We start from the raw sequence: 22467 nt of genomic DNA, 5'->3' as shown, positions 1-22467 counted from the left end.
CATTCAGCTAGTCAAAAACTCCATCAACTGGTTCTTGCCCTTGATTTGCATGAGTTTCTTGATTTGCACCAACTCGCTGATCTCGTCTTCAGTGAGCTGTTTGTCTTTTTTTGAGAACTTTTGAAAATTTTCCGATTGTAGCTGGCTGGTAGCGACCTCCACCAACTCCGCAAAGTCAATCGACTTGTCTTTCTTTTCCATGCTCTGCACTTGTCGAAAATCTATGAGACCCAAGACGCCGTCCCGCTCGCTTTCATTCGTTTCCAAGCGACTCATGTCCTCGTAAGGCTGCAAATTGCGAAGAATATCTGCCTTTTTCGACTTGTTCACTTTTGTGAAAAAATCAAGAAGAATCAGTTCTTCTGGAACCCGATAAACGAATGAGCCCATTTGCTCTTCGTTGGTCAACGTTAACACTTTCTTGAGCCTTTTTCCGCTCTTGGCGTAGATTCCCCCGGCTCCAGCATAAGTTTGCAAATGATCGGGAATCTTAAAGTCGGGATGAACATCTCCATCTTGAGTGTTGGGGTTGTCCTGGCCCTTGGCGTCGCCAGCTTCAGACCGGAGGTAGTCCTGAAGAGCCACCGACCCATTCATATCGTCATTTATATACAGCTGGTCACGATACTTGATGTGGAAAGAATTGTAGGTGGCTATCTTGACAAAATGGTTGTGCATGCTAGCGTCGACCACGGTAGCGTCCTTGAATCTTCTGGTGGAAACGTAGTTGGGGAGAAGCTGGTCGGCGTGATTGGGGCACATCCACTTGCTTCCCATGGTCTTGGCAACACACATGGGTTCGCTTAAGCAATCTAGGTGCCAGTATGTGCCACAGTAGTCGCAGCATGTCATTGTTCTCCATCCATTTCTTGACTTTGGAAGTCCAGATTCCTTGCATTTGTAGCAGAGAAGTGGTTGACCATCTTTATCGTAGAGCGAGTCTACTTCGAGATTCTCGTCACGATTGAACCCAGGAATTTGAGAGCCGTTTCTTTTACTAAAGGACATTTCGGGTTTGAACCGGTCGTCGGTGTACGAGCCGTCCTCGTCGGTAGCTACACCAACAAACGATTCTCGAAGCCGTTTGGGAAGCTGGAACTCAGCAGGGTCCTTGTTGACGATGTGGTTGACAAGCTGGCCGAAAAGACCCAAGTAGTTGAACGTGGGTCGTGGGTTGTTCTTGGAAGTACATTCTCGACAGTTCCAGTTATCTTCGGGACACTCTTCAATAGGCGGATCACAGCAGAGAAAATGGAACGATTTGGGACAGGAATCACAGCATATGAACACGCCAGAACCTCCACACGTACTACAGAAGTCGTCGTTGTCGCCCGTCTGTTCGCTCTCGCTGGCGGCTGCGGTAATGGTGCCGTTGGACGACGGAGCGAGATTTGTAGCGGCATGTTTTTTGGGCGAGATCACCTTTATCCGCTTCGACCCTCGGATCAGGCGACGTCCCTCCAGTGCTGGAGTCACTGACGAGCCCCTGGTGGGCTGCTTGGGCGTTTCCAATTTGTTGTGAGTTCTTTTGCGACGCTTTTTGGTCTCGGGCGGACTCAAAGGCTTGAATTTTATCCGCAAAGAACTGGGCTCTGGCTTTGCTTCTCGTGCTAGCTGGCTCTGGTAGTACTTTTGTCTCTCCTCGAGGTCACTATCGGGAGTAACTGCTCGTCCTGACACACCTTTTCGACCGCCTCGACTACTTTTCATAGCCTTTGCTGGAGGCGGAACTTCGAGCGGGAACCCCGTATACACCGCCTGCGGTTCCGCTACGGATGGCTCGACGAAGACATGTTCTCCACCACGCCGTATGACCCCTTTTATAAGATTTTCGTCAACTTGGTTGGTCTTCTCGGTTATGGCTAAACTTGGTTGAAGGGTTAATTTGGGCTCACTATCCTTGTCTATGAGTCGAGAAGACTTTCTCTTTGGCTGCTGGCCCTTTTGTCTTTTCGTGTACGGTCTTTTGGACTTCTCTAAGGAATAATCATGTGGTGAATGCATTTGTGGATGAAGATCTTGGTGGAAATTTTGGTGGAAATTTTCGTGAACGTCCCGGGAAAAATTGTCCTTATTTGCCATATAGCTATTGTCCTGGGACGTGTCGGGAGACTCGCTGGCGTCAGCTTGCATGCTGGAGCTGGGCAAAGAACTAGCAGAGAGTAGACGGATGTTGAACGAAAAAGATGCGAATTTGCGAAAATTCAAATAGTTTCCCAGAGTTGGGTCCTACAGTATCTAGTAAGTGAGTGTATTTAGCAAGTAGAGACAGGGGCCATTACGCAGCACTGTCGTTCTTCTTGGCCTTTTTCTTTTTGGCAGACTTTTTGAGTGGCTCGCTGATCAAATTTTTGATTTCTTCGTCGCCAATGGTCTTGTCGGTTTCGTAGACCTCTGAGTTAAATGTTGGGTGAGTAAACTTGACGATTCCGTTGGGGGTAATGGCAAAGGTGGTGAAGAATTGCGCAACATACTCTCCTTCCTTTTCTGTCATGATATCGTACGCCAAAACCACCTGGTGGTTGACACACTCGATCAACCCCATGCGGGCTTTTCTGGCATCGTCGAGGTTTCTCACGTTGTAGGGAAAGGGACCGTTGCTCTTGGCCTTAAGCTCTCCCAAAATCTGGTGCGACGACTTCAACTTCAACGCATACGAGTTTCCAGTCAATTTGTACAACGACGTCTTGAAATTGGAAGGCTTCACTTTTCCGTCTTCAGACGTGGAAACCAACACATCCAACCCGTAAACCTCGTTGACCTCGAACCGGTGGGTGTCCATCTGGTTTTTGTTTTCCTTATTGGGGTTCAAAATGACTTCTTTGGGGCCATACAACACATTACGTTCTTGGTTATGGGTGAGCATACTTTCCACTGCCGTGCATCCAAAATCCTTCACCACCTTGTCCACGACATTGGTTACGTCCCAGTTACGATTGTTAGGCTTGAATGTTCTGATAGCAGCTTCAGAAGCAAGCCAAGCAGCATGGAGCAAATCAGCCTTCTGACCAGTCACCTTCGACTCTCCGGAAACCACGGTAGTATCGGCCACAATGGCTGGGAACCCGTCAATCTGGACCCCCAACATCACATTGACAACGTCTCCGTCCTTCAAAGTCCAGTTTGCTTCGTCATCGTCACTGACTGGTGAAAAATGGCCGGGAATTTGGTTGGGGTTCACACACGTAGGAAAGGCAATTCCCTTGGAAATCTTGGCAGCTTTCTTGCTGTTGTATATCTTGGCCAATTCTTCCTCCATCAAAGCATCTCCGGCTTTGCACAAGTCAAACACCTTGGCACCGGCCACCACCTGTTTTTTCACCTGGTCCAAAACCCGGCTGGAAATGTCTCCTGCGGTCTTATATTTGGTGATGACGTCGGGGTTGGCGACGGAATAGTCCACGGAAGGTTCTGGGGTTAGTGGGACGCTGGGAGTGCTGAAAACAAATACTTACGTTTCGACATGGTGGAGAGATGAAGAGTGCGCGAAAACTCACAGTCAAAATTCACTGTCGCACCAAAATCTCATTGTCCAAATCTCAAACTAGGCCAAACCGCTTTTTCAGTTTGGTGCACTCCAGTCTCTAAAATGGCTCCAGACAAAGAGAAGCGCCTGTCGCTGCTCGGACACCGTCTCTCCTCCATTTTCAACGCCCCAGACCTGGAAACTCCACTTTTACGAACGGCTCTCCACAACAAGGCTGCTGCTTCCCAGCCGGAAAAAAGCGTTCTGCCTGCTCCTACAAGAAGACGAAAGCCCCCACCCGACTTTGAAGACGCGTCTAATCCAGGAAATTATCCCGGAACTTTTCCAAATAGCCCACAATTGCACAATAACCAGGACTCACCAACACCCAACCCAAGCCAGTTTTCGAGTCCAACTTCCCTCCACCGCCAGCACTCCGCAACTGACCCAAACTCCTCTGAACTGTACCTGCCGGTGCTGACGCTTTACCTGGAGCTGCCGGCACGGATTCAGCACGAAACGTCGATATTTGGGCACCAACCATCACCGAGCCAATCATCCATTCAGTCACCAGTTCGGTCCCTTGGCTCGCTTCTGGGCCAGGAACTGTATGGCGAAAACAGGAGGGAAAACCTCTCGGATATCATCCAGACGTTGGAGTTGGAAATCGACAATTTTCAGTTTGGTGAGAATACAGAAAAAGATCGAAACACACAAAAAGACCAAGACACACAAATTAGAGAGAATAGAAACACAGAACTTAACACAGAAAACAACACAACGGATACAAGAAACTTGGGAGACATAACTAGAGACATGGCTGATATGTCGTGGCTGTCTCGAACCAGTGAAGCTAATCTGTCTGTTCGTCTGTCTGTTCGTCTGGCCAATCATTCACTCCAACTGCCGGTTATTTCTCAGCCAAGGTCACTTTCCCAGCGGTCTCTGTCCCAGCGGTCGCTGTCGCATTCCTTTGAGAGTGCTAATGCCTACGATGTCTACGAACCCTCGGCTCCATATCCGCTCGATTCTCCTGTGGTTCCATCGCCGGATTCTCCTGTTCCGTCGCCAGGCTACAGTCCTTCAAAATCCAACTTCTACTTTCCTGACGATGCCGCGGCCTCGCAGACAAGCTTGGCTGATGTGCCCGTCAACAGACCTTCACTTTCAGCCGTGAGCACAAATCTAACTGGAGTCAGCACCACATTGACCGAAAATTCTGGTGGAATTATGAGTCGTCAATCCGATATATTTGCCCAGCTGGCAGCACCTCCATTTCACCGTAAATCCACATCGCTCAGTTCCATCTACAGCTCCAACTCCAACAAAAACGTCAACTTGGCTACCCTCAAAAGGACCCTCGATCTCAAGCCAGGTGAAGGTGAACAATCTCGATACGTAGTGGCCCTAAGAAGGTATATGGGTACTGCGGTCAACGACTCTCCGCCGGACAAGTGGAAGCTTCCCACGGGCATTCTCCCAGTGGATAAACGGGCCAGTATGGCCAGTTCCAACGGCCGGTATCTTCGTCTTGGAGTGTCGCAAGGAAGGAAAAAAACCAGTGGAGTTGAGCTAAAACACGGTCATTTGCAACCACGGTTATTGGCAGCCGAAGTGGGTGACTCAAGACCTTATTTGGGTGGTTCCAGCTTGGCTTCTACTCACGGCTCGGCAAGAGATTCTAGAGCCTCTATCTACTCTTCTACATCGGTCACCGCTTCCGGCAATTCTGCCGTCGAAACTTCCAGCAGCAGCAGCCCGGTGCGCTCCTCGTCTAAGGAGGACGAAGCCAGGTCGGTGAGGACGTCGCTGGCGGCTCTGATACCGGAACTGATACCGGAACTGGTACCAGAACTGGTTGCTGATCTGGTGAGTAGCTCTTCTTCTGGAAGCATTGACGAGGTTCGCGGTTACTACCAACATCCAGCTTACACCGCAGGCTCTGACGAAGAATCACACGATCCAGAGCAGTATGTTTACGAGCCGCGGTTGGTTCTCGTCAACCCCGATGAAATGTAATGATAGTATAGTGAATAACCGGGTGCATGGATGCGCTATTGCTAATGAGAATATTAATTCTTGGTGTAAAGATGTCCTTTTCCTTTCTTCAATTCGCTCGCAAATAACACGTCTCATGTCGGATATAGGCTACACCATGATCTACGAGCCCAATGGGGCGTCGAAGGCATCGGTCAACGACTTCCGCAAGCTCCTCGAGAAGGGAAAAGACGAAGAAAAGATCGAAGCGATGAAACAAATCTTGATCACCATCCTCAATGGTGACCCTTTGCCCGACTTGTTGATGCATATTATTCGGTTTGTAATGCCGCTGAAAAACAAGGAACTCAAGAAAATGCTCTACTTCTACTGGGAAGTGTGTCCCAAGCTCGATGCTCTGGGGAAAATGAGACAGGAAATGATCTTGGTGTGCAATGCTATTCAGCGTGATCTTCAACATCCCAACGAATATGTTAGAGGAAACACCTTGAGATTTTTGAGCAAGTTGAAGGAACCTGATTTGTTGGAGACTTTGGTGCCCAACGTGAGACAATGCTTGGAACATCGTCATGCGTATGTTCGTAAAAATGCTGTGTTTGCTCTTTACTCCATCTACAAAGTAGCCGAGCATCTTGCTCCCGATGCTGACGAGTTGGTGTACCGGTTCTTGTACGAGGAACTGGACTCGGTGTGCCGGCGTAATGCGTTTGTGTGTTTGGGTGACTTGAATCGCGACGCTGCTCTCCAGTATATCCAGGATAATGTAGCGGTGATCGAGACTTTGGATCTGTTGATTCAGCTTGCTTTCATCGAGTTCTTGCGCCGTGATGCTGCCCGCAATCCAAGTATGAAACCGCAGTATACTCAGCTTCTCGAAGAGGTGATCGAGTCTCCTTCGAACGTGGTGGTGTATGAAGCAGCAATTTCGTTGACCCTGTTGTCTTCGAGCTCCCACCACATTCTTTTGGCAGCCAACAAATTTGTCGATTTGGCTACTAAGGAGACCGATAACAACGTCAAAATCATCACGTTGGAGCGTATCAACGACCTCAATCGTGCCAATCCCGGTGTTCTCCAAGACCTTTCGTTGGAGATTTTACGGGTGTTGTCGTCTCAAGACTTGGACGTGCGCAAAAAGGCCATCGATGTCACTCTTCTGTTGATCTCCAGCAGAAACGTGGAGGATGTGGTGAAACTCTTGAAGAAAGAACTTCAAAAGAGCTCGCTGTCTGAGGAGGAAAAGTCAGCTGAATACAGACAACTTTTGATCAATGCTATCCACCAATTGGCCATTCGCTTCGTTGAGGTGGCCGCTAGTGTTGTTGATTTGTTGCTCGAGTCGATGGGTACTATCAACACCGCTGCTGCCTATGAGGTCATCACGTTCGTCAAGGAAGTTGTAGAAAAGTTCCCTGATCTTAGACAGCTGATTATCACCAGATTGATCGATGCATTGCCCTCCGTCAAGTCAGGTAAGGTTTTCCGTGGCTCGTTCTGGATTATCGGTGAATACTGCGAAGAAGAAAAGTTGATTCGTGAAGCTTGGAAGTATTTGCGTTCCAGCATCGGAGAGGTCCCAATTGTTGCAAGCGAAAAAAGATTGCAAGAGAAGGACAATGAACAAGAAGAGGAATCATCTGGTAAACTGACAAAGAAACCAGTGGTTCTTCCAGATGGCACATATGCCACTGAAAACGCAATGACAGTGGATGTGGTTCACCAAGAGGAAGAAAAGCCTCCAGTCCGCAAGCTTCTTTTAGGAGGCGACTTTTATCTTGCCCTGGTGTTCTCTAGTACATTGGTGAAGTTGATTTTGAGATTACAACGTCTTCAAACTCCTGATAAACTCGTTAATGCATTGAAAGCTGAAGCACTCTTAATAATGGTTCTGATTTTGCGATTGGGAGAATCGTCGTATGTTACAAAGAAGATTGACGAAGATTCCGCTGATAGAATATTTTCGTGTATCAAGTATTTGTCCGATGAAGAAGATGTCGAGCTCATCCAGAAGAGTTTCTTGGATGAAACAAAGGATGCATTCAGAAGCCAGATCAAGATTAGTGAGGAGCGCAAGGCAGAAGCTGAAGCCAAGGATTTCCACGATAATGCAGAGCAGGTGGACGACTTGATTTTGTTCCGTCAGCTCGAAAAGGACGTTGCTCGGAACGTCGAAAATGAAGATGTTACCTTGATGGGAGCAAACAAGAAGGAAGACTTGAGTTCCAGATTAAACAAGATTCTTCAATTGACTGGTTTCTCCGATCCAATCTATGCTGAAGCATATGTTAAGGTACATCAATACGACGTTGTGTTGGATGTTCTTTTGGTGAATCAGACTACAAGCACATTGCGCAATTTGTCGGTAGAGTTTGCTACGTTGGGAGATTTGACGGTGGTCGACAAAGCGGCTAGTGCAAACATTGGACCTCATGGATTCCACAAAGTTCAAACTACAATTAAGGTGTCTTCTGCCGATACCGGAGTCATTTTTGGTAACATTGTTTACGATGGCCAGCACTCGGATGAGTCTACAATTGTCATCTTGAATGATGTGCACGTTGATATTATGGACTATATCAAGCCGGCGGTGTGCTCTGAAAGTTCGTTCCGTAAGATGTGGAACGAATTTGAATGGGAGAACAAGATCACTATAAAGTCGCAAATGAAGTCGTTGAAGGAATACTTGGACGTTCTTATGTCCGGCACCAACATGAATTGTCTTACTCCGGGAGCAGTGGTGGGACAAGAGTGTCTGTTCTTGTCGGCCAATTTGTATTCTCGATCCTCATTTGGAGAAGATGCTTTAGCCAACTTGTGCATTGAGCAGCAGAGTGACGGACCAATCATTGGTCATGTGAGAATAAGATCCAAGGGACAAGGATTAGCATTATCGTTGGGAGATCGAGTTGCGGCCATTTCGAAGAACAACCAGACTGCCAAGGTGCAAAAGGTTTAAAAGGTGTAAAATAAGCTATACATGACGAAATATATCGTGAGATTTCGAGTTGAGAAGGGTGTCGTTTTCCTGGGACCGTTTGTAGAGACCTGCACTGTTAACGTTGGCGTAGATGTCGGCTGGGTACAACTGTGCTTCTTCTGGAGCGAGAATGGACGAACTGGTGAGCACTACCAAAAAGTTATACAAGCTTCCCAAGTCGCCAGCGACATACAAAAGCGATGCTTCTGGGTTCAATGCGTAAGTACTAGACTCGAACCGGCCAGCACCGGCATTTTCCACCAAATATTTATGGGTTGCAATTGTGAGTTTTTTCGTCACCAAAGTGAGTGAATAGTTGGACGATTTTAATGTAAATGGTTGCAACCGAGCCACGCTACTGACCCTCGCGGCAAGCAAAAACGAGAGGTACACAGCTGCCCGCAGCACACATACCTTATCTCCACTTATATAGACAAACCTATCAATTGAGCCTTCAATTGGACTGGAGATGGAAAATTCGCCAATATTCAAATCCATTTTAAGGTGGCTATCCAACGAATTGTCGTTTACCAAGTAGTCTGCTTCGGTAGCAGAGACCAACAAGCACACTGTTGCTGAGTTCTGGCTCGTTTCCGTCTGTTTTGGACCGGATTTGAGTTTCTTGATTCCGTTGATCATGATTTCGTTTTCCGGAGTTTGAAAAATATCGGTGTCAGAAGTATGATTTTCGAGCAAAACTTCGCCATACACCTTCTTGGTGTCTTGTGGACGCTTGCGCTTGAGCAATTGGCCCCGCGACGGAATGCGGTCCCTCGGCATGGTGTAGTAGTACAACCACGATACGAGATTATGGGCATCTCATCGGGCGTGCGCGGCACAAGCGCACCGATTTTTGGATTTTTGAAATTTTCATCTTGACATAGCTAGTGCAACATGGCCAAAAAAGACAAGGTTTCCGAGGAAGAAGACAACTACGACAAGCGGATGGCGGCCATTTTGCCGTTTGCCAAGCCGTTGGCCCCAAAAAAAGTGAACAAAAAGATTCTTAAGACCGTCAAAAAAGCATCCAAGGCCAAACACGTCAAGCGCGGAGTCAAAGAAGTGGTCAAAGCATTGAGAAAAGGCGAGAAGGGACTCGTGATAATAGCCGGAGATATCTCTCCTCCCGACGTGATCTCACATATTCCTGTTTTGTGTGAAGACTCGAGTGTTCCGTACGTTTTCATTCCTTCCAAAGAAGACTTGGGTTCAGCCGGAGCCACCAAACGACCCACTTCTTGTGTGATGGTGGTTCCTGGTGGAGGAAAGACAAAGAAGAACGCAGACAAGACCGATGAGTACAAAGAGAGCTACGACGAGGTAGTGAAGGAGATTAGCAGTTTGGAGTAGGTAACATAAGACATGATGAATTGGCTACGATAATAAGCTTTGCTGACGATGTAGGTAATTTGTAGTTGGTTTTTGCTGTTCAGTCGGGACCGCGAAGCAATGGTATCCCAAGTCCGGTGGCTGTTTTGTCATGGTGAAATCCCTGGCCTGCTCCATGAAGATAACCACACGAACACTCGTTGGATTCTATTGTAGTTTTTGTTTCTGAGAGCACCATTTCGGTGTCTATTATGTCTGGTTCAGGACCTATTATGTCCATTTCTGTGTCCATTTCCGTGTCTTTTGCTAATTCTATTGCTTCCATATCGGTTTCTGAACTTTTGTAGGGTTCGTCTTTCAACAGTACTTTTTGTGAAAAATGGTATTTTTTGCCTATACTTTCTTCCCCTGCCACTTTTCGTCGCTTAGGCTCACTTTGGAGGTCCTCCGCAGCATGCGAGTTTTTGTAAAGTTGCCTGACCTCGACTACCACCAGCATAGAGTTGCAACTACGCGATGAGATGAGATTTTCTGGGGTAGTTTCCGAATGCGGAAGGAGGAGAGAGAGAAAGAAAGAAAAGAAAAGAAAAAGAAAAAGAAAAAGGAAAAGAAAAATGGAGAAAATTGAAAGAGGAGAATACGACGGGGTTTATGGTGGGGTAAGCATTGGTATCAAATGGAAATGACAGTTATCGAAAACTATACGATGGTCATTTTGGAGTTCTGTGTCACGTGACCACGTGTCAAAGGTTAAATACACTTTCCCAATACGTACATCTTCCAAATATCCCAAAGTATTCCAAAGTAACCCAATGTCACACCAATCGCATTTTTGTCTTCACCACTCTTCTCCTTCCCTGGCACTTCAATCCGTATTTCTTTTGGTCTCTTTTCTCTCTCTCCCACACCCATGCACCACCGCACGTCATACTAATTCGCTCCGCCTCACAAACTACTCAACCATGGGTATCAAGACAATTTTCAAGAAAAAAGACCCGACGGAGGCAGAGCTCGTAGAAGACCTCAACAAGATCGGTGTATCCACAAAATCAAACAAGGGACGCCAGGAAAAGTTTGGAGCTTTCAGGGAATATGCCCAAGAACGCCAGGCAAGAAAGCCAGGTTTGGCTCCACAGAATCCATATGCCAATGTATCTAGTGGCGGAACGGGGCCAGGTGGTAATCCCTATGTGGGAAATGGCTCTGCGGGAAGCTCGGCTGGGCCGTACGGTGGCCAAAATGGAAATCATGGAAATAATTCAAGTCCATATGGAACTCAAAATGGTGGATCTGGAGCTTCTGGCTCTCCATATGGAGCTGGGGCTTCAGCATCTGGTTATGGAGCTGGAGCTTCAGCATCTCCTTATGGAGCTGGAGCTAGTAATTCTCCCTATGATAGAGCTGGAGCCAGTTCTCCTTATGGTAATTCTGGAGCCAGTTCTCCGTATGGAAGCGCTTCTAATGGAGCTGGAAGGAGCGGAAATTCTTCTGGACCTTCCAAGAGTCCGTACGCACAAGCCACAAATGCAAATGGTCAAAACTCAAACGCTCGGAATGGACCGTATGCTCGCGCTACGCAGGTAGCTGGCTCTGCTGCCTCTCCCTATAAAACCAAAAGTGTTGCGTCGGATCGAGATGCCGACACAGAGTCGCTTGACTTGAACGCAATTCCACTGAATCAGCTGTATATGCGGCGGCCTCCGAAACAGACGCCAGACGATGCTACTTTGGACTTGAACGCTCTTCCCGAGGAAGACGACTTGAATGTAGAAGATGAGCTTCCAGAGGAAGAACAGGTCAACTCGGAAGACGAAGAAGTGGAGGGTATCAAGCAAGACATTCGGTTTGTAAAACAAGAGTCTTTGGCCCTGACTCGCAACACTTTGCGAATGGCCCAGGAGGCCGACGCATCGGCCACTAATACTATGGGCATGCTTGGGTCGCAGTCGGAGCGGTTGTATAATGCCGAGCAGAATCTTTTGTTGGCAGATACTCAGACGAATATTGCTCACGATAAGGTCAATGAGTTGAAACGGTTAAACCGAAGCATTTTCATTCCAGCACAAGGTAATCCATTCAACAGAAAGTCACGGCTTCGCCAACAGGAAGAGAAAATTAAGGCGCAAAAAACCCAGGAAAAATACTTGCGAGAGACCAATCGCCAGGGTGCATACGCCTCGGAACAGCGTCTTAAACAGGGCATAACTCTGAACGCCACAAACTCAGAGATCCACAGAAAGTACAAGGACGACCAGAGTCTCGCGGCCGCTAAGCGGTACCAGTTTGAAAACGACTCTGAAGACGACGAAATGGAAAAAGAATTGGCTGCAAATTTGGACCAAATTGGATTGTATCTGAAGAAATTGAAAAACGCAGCATCGACTATGGGCGTGGAAGTCGAGAGCCAGAACAACCGGTTGCGGGATATCGAGGAAAATGCCGACCGTTTGGATATCAATGTTCACATGAACAGCGCCCGGTTGAACAATATTCGCTAGTGTTAATAGTGTGGGTGCATTGGATGTGCCGTCCGCTGACGTAATGCAGATAAGAAATAGATCTCGAGCGATTTGATTTCGATCACTTTCGCTTTCGCCCAAAATGGAGGTTCGTCGTAATCTGCACCACAACATCCAGATGAAGGAGAGCTACCTTGTGGGCCGTGCTCTCCTCAACTTCACGTCGATTTTTGTGTCTTTGGGAGTGTTTTTGTTTGGTTTTGAACAAGGTTTGATGTCGTCCCTTTTGACTAATAGCTACTTTAAATCATACTACAACGAGCCGCTGCCTGCTGAGGTGGGTACCATGATTGCCATCTTGGAAATAGGGGCTCTTTTCAGTTCTTTTGAGGCGGGAAAGGTGGGGGACCGAATTGGACGATGCAAGACCATTCGGTTGGGGTCATTTATTTTTCTTGTAGGAGGACTTATTCAGACAACATCTGTCAACATAATCAACCTCGGGTTTGGTCGGCTCATTAGTGGAGTTGCCATTGGATTTTTAACCACCATTATTCCATGTTATCAGCTGGAAATCAGTCCTCCAGACGACCGCGGATTCTACGCTTGTCTTGAATTTACAGGCAACATTATCGGTTATTCGTCGAGTATCTGGGTGGACTACGGATTCTCGTTTTTGGAGAACGATTTTTCGTGGAGAACTCCGCTTTTCATCCAGTGTGTGATGGGATTTCTTTTGTTTCTTGGACTGTTTATCATCGTTGAGACGCCACGGTGGCTCTTGGATCACAACCACGACATCGAGGGCATGGTGGTGATCTCGGATTTGTATGCTGACGGCGACGTTGAGGACGAAGTGGCCAAAAACGAGTTTCGTAGTATCAAGGAAAATGTGCTTATTGCTCGAGTTGAAGGCGGAGAACGGTCTTATCGCTACATGCTCCATCGGTATGCCAAGAGGGTGCTGGTGGCCTGCTTTTCGCAGATGTTTGCCCAGTTAAACGGTATCAATATTGTGTCTTACTATGCGCCCATGATTTTCGAGCTGGCAGGCTGGATCGGCCGTCTGGCAATTCTTATGACTGGATTGAACTCGTTGGTTTATGTCGCAAGTACAATTCCCCCCTGGTACTTGGTTGACGGTTGGGGCCGCAAACCGCTCTTGATGTGGGGTGCTGTATTCATGGCAGTTCCGTTGCTCGTAATTGCATTTTCCTTGTGTGTGAACAACGAGTATACTCCTCAGGTGGTGGTGGTTTGTGTGGTTGTATTCAACGCTGCGTTTGGCGCCAGTTGGGGTCCAATTCCTTGGATGATGAACGAGGTGATTCCCAACTCGGTGCGGTCCAAAGGTGCAGCGATGTCCACAGCCACCAACTGGTTATTTAACTTTGTCGTTGGAGAAATGACCCCCATACTCCTCGATTCTATCCAGTGGAAAACCTACCTTATTCCAGCACTCTCGTGTGTTTTGTCATTTTTCTGTGTCCACTTGCTCTTTCCTGAAACCAAAGGCTTGACACTCGAAGACATGGGTTCGGTGTTCGACGACAGCTCGTCGATTTTCTCGTATCATTCTGGCGGGAGAACGAGCTACGGTGCCACTTCCGACAACACCGACCGTAGAACCAGCACTTCCGAGCACCATGCTAACAACGAAGCATTCAGACAATCGGCGGCGCTGTTGGCACGCAATCCCGCATCTGCCAACAGAATCGATGGCATTATCACCGGAACTCCTCCACCGCCAATAGCTACCACACCTCTTATGCCCACCAAGTCGGATATGTCTACGCTGCTGGCGGAACAAGACGTCAATGTCCACCCTCGGGAAATCGAACCGCCTACTTTTGATGTGATTTACAAGTATAAATTACAGGAGATGTCAAGACCCAATGTTTTCAAGAGGGCATTGGGATTGGGAGGAGGCCGTGATGAAGAGGAGTTGATGCAGTAAAAGAAAAAAAGTCAATCAAATGAAGAAAAAGTCAAGAAAAAGAAGTATTCAGTTCTGGGGCAAGAGTTGCAAAGAAGGTTAGAGAGTTGTAGAGAGAAGCTAGAGGTGCAATTGAATCGACTCGTGGAGATATATCGGACCACAGGCTGACTCGGTCTTCAGAATTTCAGTCAAAACAAGCAATTCCAGTAACAAAGGCTCTAATATCCATAGAAATATACCCGTCTACCCGGTGTGTACACGGTACTCATTGAATGTAGGACTTGAGCCCGCACTGAGCACGCACTGAGGGCACTAGTCAGACCGCTATTCGCGGAATGTCGCAGTTGTTCCTGCCATCAAACATGTACCTGCTTTATGTTGCGCCGGCTACGCCAAAGTGTTGCCGGATCGGGGAGCGCCGCCGCGCCGCATGCGGCTCATACGTTGTTGACACAATATGTATTATGAAACAATGTCGTTGCGCGACGCGGACTAAGATTCTTGTACAGCGCTAAAAGTTGGTAGAGCTTGTGGAAAGAAGGTTGTGGTTTGGGGTGTTGTCTTGGTGCGTTTCCAAAACCCTGGAGTGGAATTGATATATATTTGCAGTTTTTTGTAGGTTATTGATTGAGCCGTTGTCGCACATGACGTCACGTATGCATACCCCTGCCTGCAAGATTTTGCGTCAGTATGTGCCTGAAAAGACAATGGGTGTTTTAACGACGATTTTCCTTTAAAAGGACAGTTTGTTTCCTCACAAAAAAAACAGACCCTTACGCTCCTTTTTTCCATGTCCTTGCTAATCGACTCTTCCACAACATCATTACAGACGCCCACCACTCTGGCGTTAGGAAATCTTCAAATGGTAACATCGGTTTCCAACGTCGGCAATTTTAAAGCGCAGGCCGCCATCACCAATTCGGATTCTGACCCGTCTATGGACGAGTTATTGGTTGCTTCTGCGTCCGAAACCAGCGCCAAGGGTACGTTCAGCGAGTCCTCGGTGGTACATCACGTCACATTGTCGTCGGCATCGGTTTCCAGTTTGGAAACGTCGTCTTCGCAAAACGACTCATTTCGTCTGTCGCCGTCGTCGGTGATGATGGCTGCATTTTTTATGGCTACGTGCCTCGTGGGGATGTTGTGACCGGGTTCCGGATTGATGATTAATGACCGAGGGTGAAGATAAAGTAAACTAAGTTGAGAAAAATTGAAAAGTTTGAAGTTTTGTCGAAAATTAAGTCTCGCATTTTTTGTGTTCTCAATTTTTGTCGATTTTGTCTCCATTCTCAAATACATACTGCTCTAGCTACTGTAGTCCGATCACGGAAGAAAGCTTCAAACGCTTTGATTCCTAAACCCGCTTCTTTGTAGCCACACATGGCTCGAATACTGTGCATGGAAAGCTGGGGTAATCCCACGTCCACAACACGAGCTCCGGTCTCCACCGCCAAGATAGGGCCAATTGTGCTGCCGCTGGGCATGTCGTTTCGAACATGGAAGGTTTGGAATTGCAAATTGTTTTTTTCGGCGATTTTTTGCATCATGGCCGTACCGATGGAGTCGGTCATAACCCGGCCATTTGCATCCATTTTGATAGTTAGTCCCTTGTTGGGGACAGGATAGTGGTTGTCGAGGTACGCCAGTTTGAAATTGGGGTTCAAAGCATGGGTAACATCGGCACTGAGTATCAAGGAATTGGCAAAAGTGACACTGAGGTGTTGAAGTTGCAAATTGCGAGCCGATAAAATTCTTTTTAAAGTTGTGGAAAGAAACTTCCCCTTTGCACCCGTGCGGCTTCCTGAGCCTATCTCTTCGTTATCAGCCAATAAAACCATGTTTAGTCCATTCCATTGCTTTAAAGTTGTGGAATTTTTGATCTCTGATGCCGACAGAAGAAGGGCATTTATCGCAGCAAAAGAACACAACCGGTCGTCTATCCGGGGTGCAAACATGAACTCGTTGTCTAGACCTCCTCTGCACGCACTCTGGATATCATAGAGCTCCAAATCCACACCAACAATTTCTTCCAATTTGCAGCCAGCTCGAGTTGCAACATACCTCAAAAGTGGTAGTGGATGTTTTCCGTACAAAGGAGCACTTTTTTCGGTTTCTGACGCTTCTTTGGCTTCGCCGTACCCTATAATAGGAACCATCTGTGTCTCTTTGTTATAAGGACCATCGGCTACAGCACCAAAATGTTCCGCTAATGAGGGTATTCTCGCAATAGGAAACGAACCCGAACTCACGATTTTTCGAGAAACTTTGTCGTTTTTCTTGATTATCACCCCGCCTCCGATTCCTAAATCACGATCTAGCCAGTTTTTTTGAAGGCTTCCACTATAGTTGGCGACACCAAGCATTTGATATCCATCCACATTTGGCTTGATGGAACATGGTTTCAATTTTGCTGTCAAAGCATCAACATGGCTTCCTATGGCTCCAATACCGTTCTCTGGTTGCCATTGGCCCCCAATAATGAAAGCAACAAGCGATAACCCTCCTCTACTTGTGTAGAAACAGCCGCCCTTGATAATCGCCCGGGCAGTTTTTTCATCAATGGGTCGAGTTTCTGGAATATAAACAAATCCTCGGGCCTCAAGCATCTCGCTCATATACTGAACAGCATGGCAAGTTGTAGGGTTGTTGTTGGTGAACGACATGTACTCAGAACAGAAAGCGTCATAGTAGTCGTCTTCATCTAGAGGAAAAACAGCTTCTGAACTATCTTGAGTTTCCGTATCAAAGTCGTCCATATCTTGTATACTGCACTCTGCTGACCCTATCCAGCTGTCTACTCGTTCCCATCTGTCTTGGAGAGTCACCATTTTGGAGATATATTTGTGCTGGTTATCTGGAGCCGTACGTCTTTTGACACCTGCATGCGTTGCACTTCTTATCCACATCCAAACACCCACTGCTTTTGGGCATCGCCAAGTTGAGACGCGCTCGATGAACTCCACCACCCTCACCGTGCATTGGCACGACGAAAACCAGCCAATTTATTCGGTGGATTTCCAAAAGAACGAAGCCAATGGGCGATTAGTGACTGCAGGCGGCGATAACAATGTCCGCATCTGGCGTTTGCATACCGAGGGCAACCAAGATCCGGTCGCGCCAACGGTGGAGTATTTGAGCACACTTTCAAAGCATACTCAAGCAGTAAATGTTGCGCGGTTCGATCCTCAAGGTACGGTCTTGGCTACCGCCGGAGACGACGGAACCTTAATTTTTTGGACCAAATCTGATACCATAGTCAAGGAATACGGCAATGAAGACGACGATATACAGGAATCGTGGACGGTGCGGCATGTCTGCAGGACGTCCACATCTGAGATCTACGATATAGCATGGAGTCCAGATCTGCAATATGTTGCTGCGGGATCCATGGACAATGTCACACGTATCTATAAGGCGGCAGATGGTAGTCAGGTGGGTGCAATTGCAGAACATGGGCATTATGTTCAAGGTGTTGCGTGGGATCCATGCGGAGATTATTTGGCGACGCAGCTGGCGGACAGGACGGTGCATATACATGCATTGACACATTTGCAACCATTTACCCTGAAGGTGGTTCAAAAAATCGGCCGTGCCGATGTGCCCACACTGAGATCGGTGCTGGCCTCGTTCCGGCTGGCTCAACTATACTACTCGGAAACTTTGCAGTCGTTTTTTCGGCGATTAGCATTTTCTCCCGATGGCAGTTTGCTTGTAACACCGCTGGGAATCTACAGAGAAGAAGTAACCAATGAAGCAAATGCGATAAGCTCAAATTCGTCCAATAACAAAAATAAGGCTGAAACAGATAAAATTGCGGCTTTTCCAGATCCAGCTGCATACTCGAATAACGAGGCTAATGCAGCCGAAGAATATGCACAAACAACAAAAAATGCACAAACAACCAAAGAATATGCACTAGCAGGCAAAGATAATGCACAAACAGGCAAAATTTCACCCACAGCCATGGAAACGAAAGCATGTGAACAGAGCACAGCCAAAGCAAGTGCAGCCGAAACCCCGGAAAACGCCGGTTTCACCGAAGCCACTAAAGCGTCAGAATCGGAAGTTGCCGAATCAGACTCCACGGAAACGAATACAGCTTACATTTATACACGAGCAGGACTCCATCGACCTCCAGTATGTCATCTTCCAGGACTCAAAAAACCTGCCATAGCCGTGCAATTTAGTCCAATTTTCTACCGACGCAGAACCAACAATGCAGTATTTTCCCTTCCTTATCGAATGGTATTTGCAGTGGCTACTCAAGACTCGATAGTGTTGTATGATACCGAACAAATTGAGCCGTTGGGGTTGGTTTCGAATTTGCATTATCTGACTATCACAGATTTGTGTTGGAGTGGAGACGGAAAAAGCTTGGTGGTTAGCTCTGCCGACGGGTTTTGTTCTCTTGTGACGTTTGAGGATTTGGGAGAGGTTTACGAGAAAACTGAGAAAGAAAACTGAGAAAGAAAACAGAGAATGAAAACTGAGAAAGAAAATTGAGAAAGAAAAACTGAAAAAGATTATAGTTTCAAGACTAAACAGACGCAGATATACGATAGGCTCAAAAAAGTTTGGTAATACTTCAAAGTTTAAAATAGACTTAAGAAAAGAGTTTGAGAAAGACTTTAAAGACTGGAATAACATTTCATACTAATAGAGGTAAAGTCAAATTTACGACGGTTCGAAAAGTTCAGACTCCAGTAAAATTTTAAGAAATCGATCTCTTCTGAATTGTAGTCTCCTTTACTCTTCATTCACTATTTTACATCAATGGATTGGCATCAATCTCGTTGCTCAATTGCGCCGCCAACCGTTTCCGTGCATTCAAGATCATTTCTTCGCGTCTGCTACTAAGCAAGTCGATTTTGTCCTGATTAGTGGCCGAGTTGATCGCAGCATTCGACACATCCTGGTCGATTTTCGACTCCAATCCGTACCGCTCAATCAAGTTTGCTGGTTTGATACCGCTTCCTCCTTCGCTTTGATTGCTTTGGGCTTGGTTGCTTTGGGCTTGGTTACCTTGGTTACCTTGTCCATTTCCTTCAGTTTCTTCATCGTTTTGATTTTCTGGCATTGGCAATGTACCCTCCTCCATAAACCGGTCAATCGTCACCTCCACCAGTCCCGACCGCTCCAAGTCCATGCGGATCTGGCCCCGCGTGAGCTGCGGCGCAATTGCCTGAACCACGTCTATCATGCTGTCGGTGACCGGACGTCTAGACCGAGTGGAAGGCGTTGGTCTGCGTCCATCGCGTTGAGTTGCATGAGCAGCTGCTGCTTCCTCGAGCGGATCGGGAATGGGCGAGATGAGCCATCGCAAAATGAGAAAGCCGGCCACAATGGTGGCAAAAAAAACCACGGTGGAAGTCTCCATAATGTGGAATGAAAAATGCGATCAATTATTTGGGGGTAGCGGGTGTCTGGGTGCCAACTGAACCTGTGCTGATGCTGGTAGTAGTTTGCTTTCTTTAGGTCAGTTGAGGGTCATTTCTTCATTTTCTTGTGATGGTTTGTTTCGATGTAATGATTTGTGTTGTTTGCAATGATTTGGTTTATTAGTTTTTTGGTTTTTGATTGTTTTTGTGTTTGATATTTCAATCTTTCTTTCTCTCATACATCAAAAAGTCAACTTAAAGTCCCGGTCCTGGTTCTTCACCTTGTACAAGAAGTTGGTGATGATCTCGTTTTCTCGAAATGGAAGCGCCAAAAAGTGATCTCTCATTTTTTCCGCCAACTCTCGTTTTGGCATCAATGTTTGCAGCGACTTTTTATACGAATGCGTCTTCTTCCCGATGTGCAGATTGAGGATATCTGCATTGAGCGACGAAGGTTCCGGATACTGCAACGAATGCTTGGTCATATACGATCGAATTGCCTTATCTGGAAGACTGGAAAAATCGAGCGGATGAACTTTTGGTTTATCTTGAGGTCCATTGCTATTTATATGACGAGCCAAAAACTCCTGCTGAGCAGATTGGGCTGCCTGAGATCTGGCTTTGTTCGCAGACCGCGAAACCGGCTGTTTCGTTTCTGTTTCTGAAGTGGGTTCTCTACCGCGAGGCATGATGGAAAGTAATGCAGTGAGAAAGATTAGTGTGGTGTGTGGTGCACGGGTGTATTTGCAGTGGGGTCTCTGTACTGTAGCGGTGTACTGGTGTGTACACAATTTTTTGGGGTGCTGTTGTGTCGGCGCACCAAGTTCCCTTTCGGAAGCCGGTCCGGGCACGCTCGGCGTCTTCCGAACGCCGCAAGGAAGCCTAACGACAGATTGTCGAGCAGCGGCATAATCCGATTAGGACGCAGCCGCACGTTTCACATAGCAACTTTTGGAGAATGCAAGACGCAACACGCCAACGACAGCATGTATCTACTTACCCCATACGGAAAGTTTTTTTTTTTCGTTTTCGGAGCCACCCGCCGAATGCCGTTAAATGATAAAACCGAATTTTTAAAGTTGATAAAAAATGAAATCCCATGTTGAATTTATCGGTCGTGGAATCAAAAGTCTAAAAAAATTTTTATTCACGGCGTTTTACAACTTGTAGGCCTTTCCTAAATTGGATATGAAATATCCTCATGCACGATTGTGGTTGTGCGGCGATAATCCATCTTAACTGCGCTTTGCCCGACTCGTATTTTTTACCACGCAAATCATCCGGGTAGGGACCACTTTTGACCAATAAGAATTTGGGACTCGGGTGAAAGATGCGACGCACCATGCACGTCTCAGGTATATTGCTACTCGGAGACTGTTATTGTTTCATGCAAACATGCTGACATCGTACAGATCAGGCACGTAAGGCGCATGAAATTGCAGCAACCTCACATAATTGCATCGAAGCCATTGACTCCAATAGAAAATTGTCATCGTACGGTACATGCATGACTTGCGCTGCATGAAAACTATATAAAATATCCTCGATCCCCTTCATTAAAACGGATCAACCAGTATTTCTAGATCATACATGCGTTCAATCCCCATGGCATGCACATCATCCCCGAATATAATACTACATCGGATGAAATAAGCTACCTGGGGGCTTTGGTCACTGCGTTCGATGCACTCTTGATTCTCGAAGGCTGCCGTCGTGGCATCATCCCGGAAATTAAACGTCGTCTTACATCTCATCAGCGTGATAATATTGTTCCATACATGGTTTATGCATGGGATGAAACTGCTTGCGGTATGAAACGATGGACAGATGGCAAAAATTGGCTGGCTTCGAGGGTTCAGGGTCCTTTTCTTACCTACCGAGAACTTGACAGTGAAAGAAATACAAAACCAATGGGATTAATCAAACAAAGTTTTTCCGTTACTACAAAGCAAAATCATCGCCTACATGTCATTGCATATGCTCTCCCAATGGCAGAGCCTCATTCATCTAATAAAAGCCTCCCCAATGCACCGCAGCTGCCACTGCCACCGCTGCTGTCGTCCAATCCTTGCGGCATTGCAGTGCCTCCGTACGTCAAGGTGCCTTCGCGTGACCCTATGTTTGCCGGATTAACCCCAGGACCCGACATTTATCCTGAAACCGTACTTCAACTGTCCGGATCGGGTACGATGACTCCGGTAAACATGCAATTCCAACACCCTCCTTATGCATACCATCTTCCCCAACAACCTCCCATAATATATCAGCCGCCACCTATGCGGTGGATGCCAATGCACTATCAGGTAGAAGCCCCCATTGACCTGCAACTGCTGTCACCAAATCCGACCGGATTACGACCAGCAACCTCACAAGCATATGTGCAACTGCCAATGGCTCCGCATCATCCTATGCATCCTTCAGCGCCTTCAACGCCTCCTCCTCCACCACCTCCTCCCCCTCCGCCTCCTCCTCCGCCGCCAGCAGCAGCACCGCCGCATTCTTCATCTACATCTACATCTACATCTACATCTGTGCCTTCAACTACGCCGCAGTCCCAATTGAGTAACATACATGGACTTCTACAATATGGTCCCGGACGTCCAATGTCCAATCTTAATAGACCCGACCATGACGAAAATGCGTTGAAAGCTTTGGATAAATCTTTCACTAACACTTGATCAAAAGGAGCATTTACTTGATAAAATGGAATTCGAACATAGCATAAATGTGATGGTGCAAATTTTCATATAGGAGGTTCCACTATTCCGGAGTTTAGTAGTATTAAAAAAAATATTAGTGTATCATTCTACTGCATACATAATGCAAATGCGGCCATTCTTGCTGCAAGTATTCTTCATGCAGCCCTTTTTCTGCAGCGTTTTTTTACTGTAATTTGATCATGCATATCTTTCATGCACTGC

The 22467-nt window shown here is 46.9% G+C and overlaps 12 protein-coding genes across 12 annotated transcripts; 6 read left to right on the top strand and 6 right to left on the bottom strand. All coding sequences in view use genetic code 12, as the record gives it.

Annotated features, from left to right (window-relative positions):
* Positions 1-3: 3 nt before the first annotated feature.
* Positions 4-2133, bottom strand: PGUG_00253 (uncharacterized protein; the record flags this gene model as incomplete). Its single annotated transcript, XM_001486826.1, has 1 exon — positions 4-2133. The coding sequence occupies one exon, from the start codon at positions 2131-2133 to the stop codon at positions 4-6; it is 2130 nt and encodes a 709-aa protein (XP_001486876.2).
* Positions 2134-2278: 145 nt separating this feature from the next.
* Positions 2279-3259, bottom strand: PGUG_00252 (uncharacterized protein; the record flags this gene model as incomplete). Its single annotated transcript, XM_001486825.1, has 1 exon — positions 2279-3259. One exon carries the CDS (start codon positions 3257-3259, stop codon positions 2279-2281), a length of 981 nt encoding a protein of 326 aa, XP_001486875.1.
* Positions 3260-5438: 2179 nt separating this feature from the next.
* On the top strand, positions 5439-8420 carry SEC26 (coatomer subunit beta; the record flags this gene model as incomplete). The annotated part of the gene is made up of 1 exon (XM_001486824.1): positions 5439-8420. One exon carries the CDS (start codon positions 5439-5441, stop codon positions 8418-8420), a length of 2982 nt encoding a protein of 993 aa, XP_001486874.2.
* A 15-nt stretch (positions 8421-8435) lies between these two features.
* PGUG_00250 (uncharacterized protein) lies at positions 8436-9221 on the bottom strand (the record flags this gene model as incomplete). The annotated part of the gene is made up of 1 exon (XM_001486823.1): positions 8436-9221. One exon carries the CDS (start codon positions 9219-9221, stop codon positions 8436-8438), a length of 786 nt encoding a protein of 261 aa, XP_001486873.2.
* Positions 9222-9335: 114 nt separating this feature from the next.
* On the top strand, positions 9336-9791 carry NHP2 (snoRNA-binding protein; the record flags this gene model as incomplete). Its single annotated transcript, XM_001486822.1, has 1 exon — positions 9336-9791. The coding sequence occupies one exon, from the start codon at positions 9336-9338 to the stop codon at positions 9789-9791; it is 456 nt and encodes a 151-aa protein (XP_001486872.1).
* Positions 9792-10582: 791 nt separating this feature from the next.
* On the top strand, positions 10583-12268 carry SEC9 (Sec9p; the record flags this gene model as incomplete). Its single annotated transcript, XM_001486821.1, has 1 exon — positions 10583-12268. One exon carries the CDS (start codon positions 10583-10585, stop codon positions 12266-12268), a length of 1686 nt encoding a protein of 561 aa, XP_001486871.2.
* A 103-nt stretch (positions 12269-12371) lies between these two features.
* Positions 12372-14186, top strand: HGT3 (Hgt3p; the record flags this gene model as incomplete). Its single annotated transcript, XM_001486820.1, has 1 exon — positions 12372-14186. One exon carries the CDS (start codon positions 12372-12374, stop codon positions 14184-14186), a length of 1815 nt encoding a protein of 604 aa, XP_001486870.2.
* A 1271-nt stretch (positions 14187-15457) lies between these two features.
* LAP4 (Lap4p) lies at positions 15458-17074 on the bottom strand (the record flags this gene model as incomplete). The annotated part of the gene is made up of 1 exon (XM_001486819.1): positions 15458-17074. The coding sequence occupies one exon, from the start codon at positions 17072-17074 to the stop codon at positions 15458-15460; it is 1617 nt and encodes a 538-aa protein (XP_001486869.2).
* A 46-nt stretch (positions 17075-17120) lies between these two features.
* On the top strand, positions 17121-18632 carry CAC2 (Cac2p; the record flags this gene model as incomplete). The annotated part of the gene is made up of 1 exon (XM_001486818.1): positions 17121-18632. One exon carries the CDS (start codon positions 17121-17123, stop codon positions 18630-18632), a length of 1512 nt encoding a protein of 503 aa, XP_001486868.2.
* Positions 18633-18933: 301 nt separating this feature from the next.
* Positions 18934-19545, bottom strand: PGUG_00244 (uncharacterized protein; the record flags this gene model as incomplete). The annotated part of the gene is made up of 1 exon (XM_001486817.1): positions 18934-19545. One exon carries the CDS (start codon positions 19543-19545, stop codon positions 18934-18936), a length of 612 nt encoding a protein of 203 aa, XP_001486867.2.
* Positions 19546-19788: 243 nt separating this feature from the next.
* PGUG_00243 (uncharacterized protein) lies at positions 19789-20235 on the bottom strand (the record flags this gene model as incomplete). Its single annotated transcript, XM_001486816.1, has 1 exon — positions 19789-20235. One exon carries the CDS (start codon positions 20233-20235, stop codon positions 19789-19791), a length of 447 nt encoding a protein of 148 aa, XP_001486866.2.
* A 921-nt stretch (positions 20236-21156) lies between these two features.
* PTH2 (Pth2p) lies at positions 21157-22224 on the top strand (the record flags this gene model as incomplete). The annotated part of the gene is made up of 1 exon (XM_001486815.1): positions 21157-22224. One exon carries the CDS (start codon positions 21157-21159, stop codon positions 22222-22224), a length of 1068 nt encoding a protein of 355 aa, XP_001486865.2.
* Positions 22225-22467: the final 243 nt, after the last annotated feature.

This window comes from Meyerozyma guilliermondii, genomic scaffold, assembly GCF_000149425.1.
Source record: "Meyerozyma guilliermondii ATCC 6260 scaffold_1 genomic scaffold, whole genome shotgun sequence".
NCBI lineage: Eukaryota > Fungi > Ascomycota > Pichiomycetes > Serinales > Debaryomycetaceae > Meyerozyma > Meyerozyma guilliermondii.
This window is presented reverse-complemented; position numbering and strand designations above follow the sequence as displayed.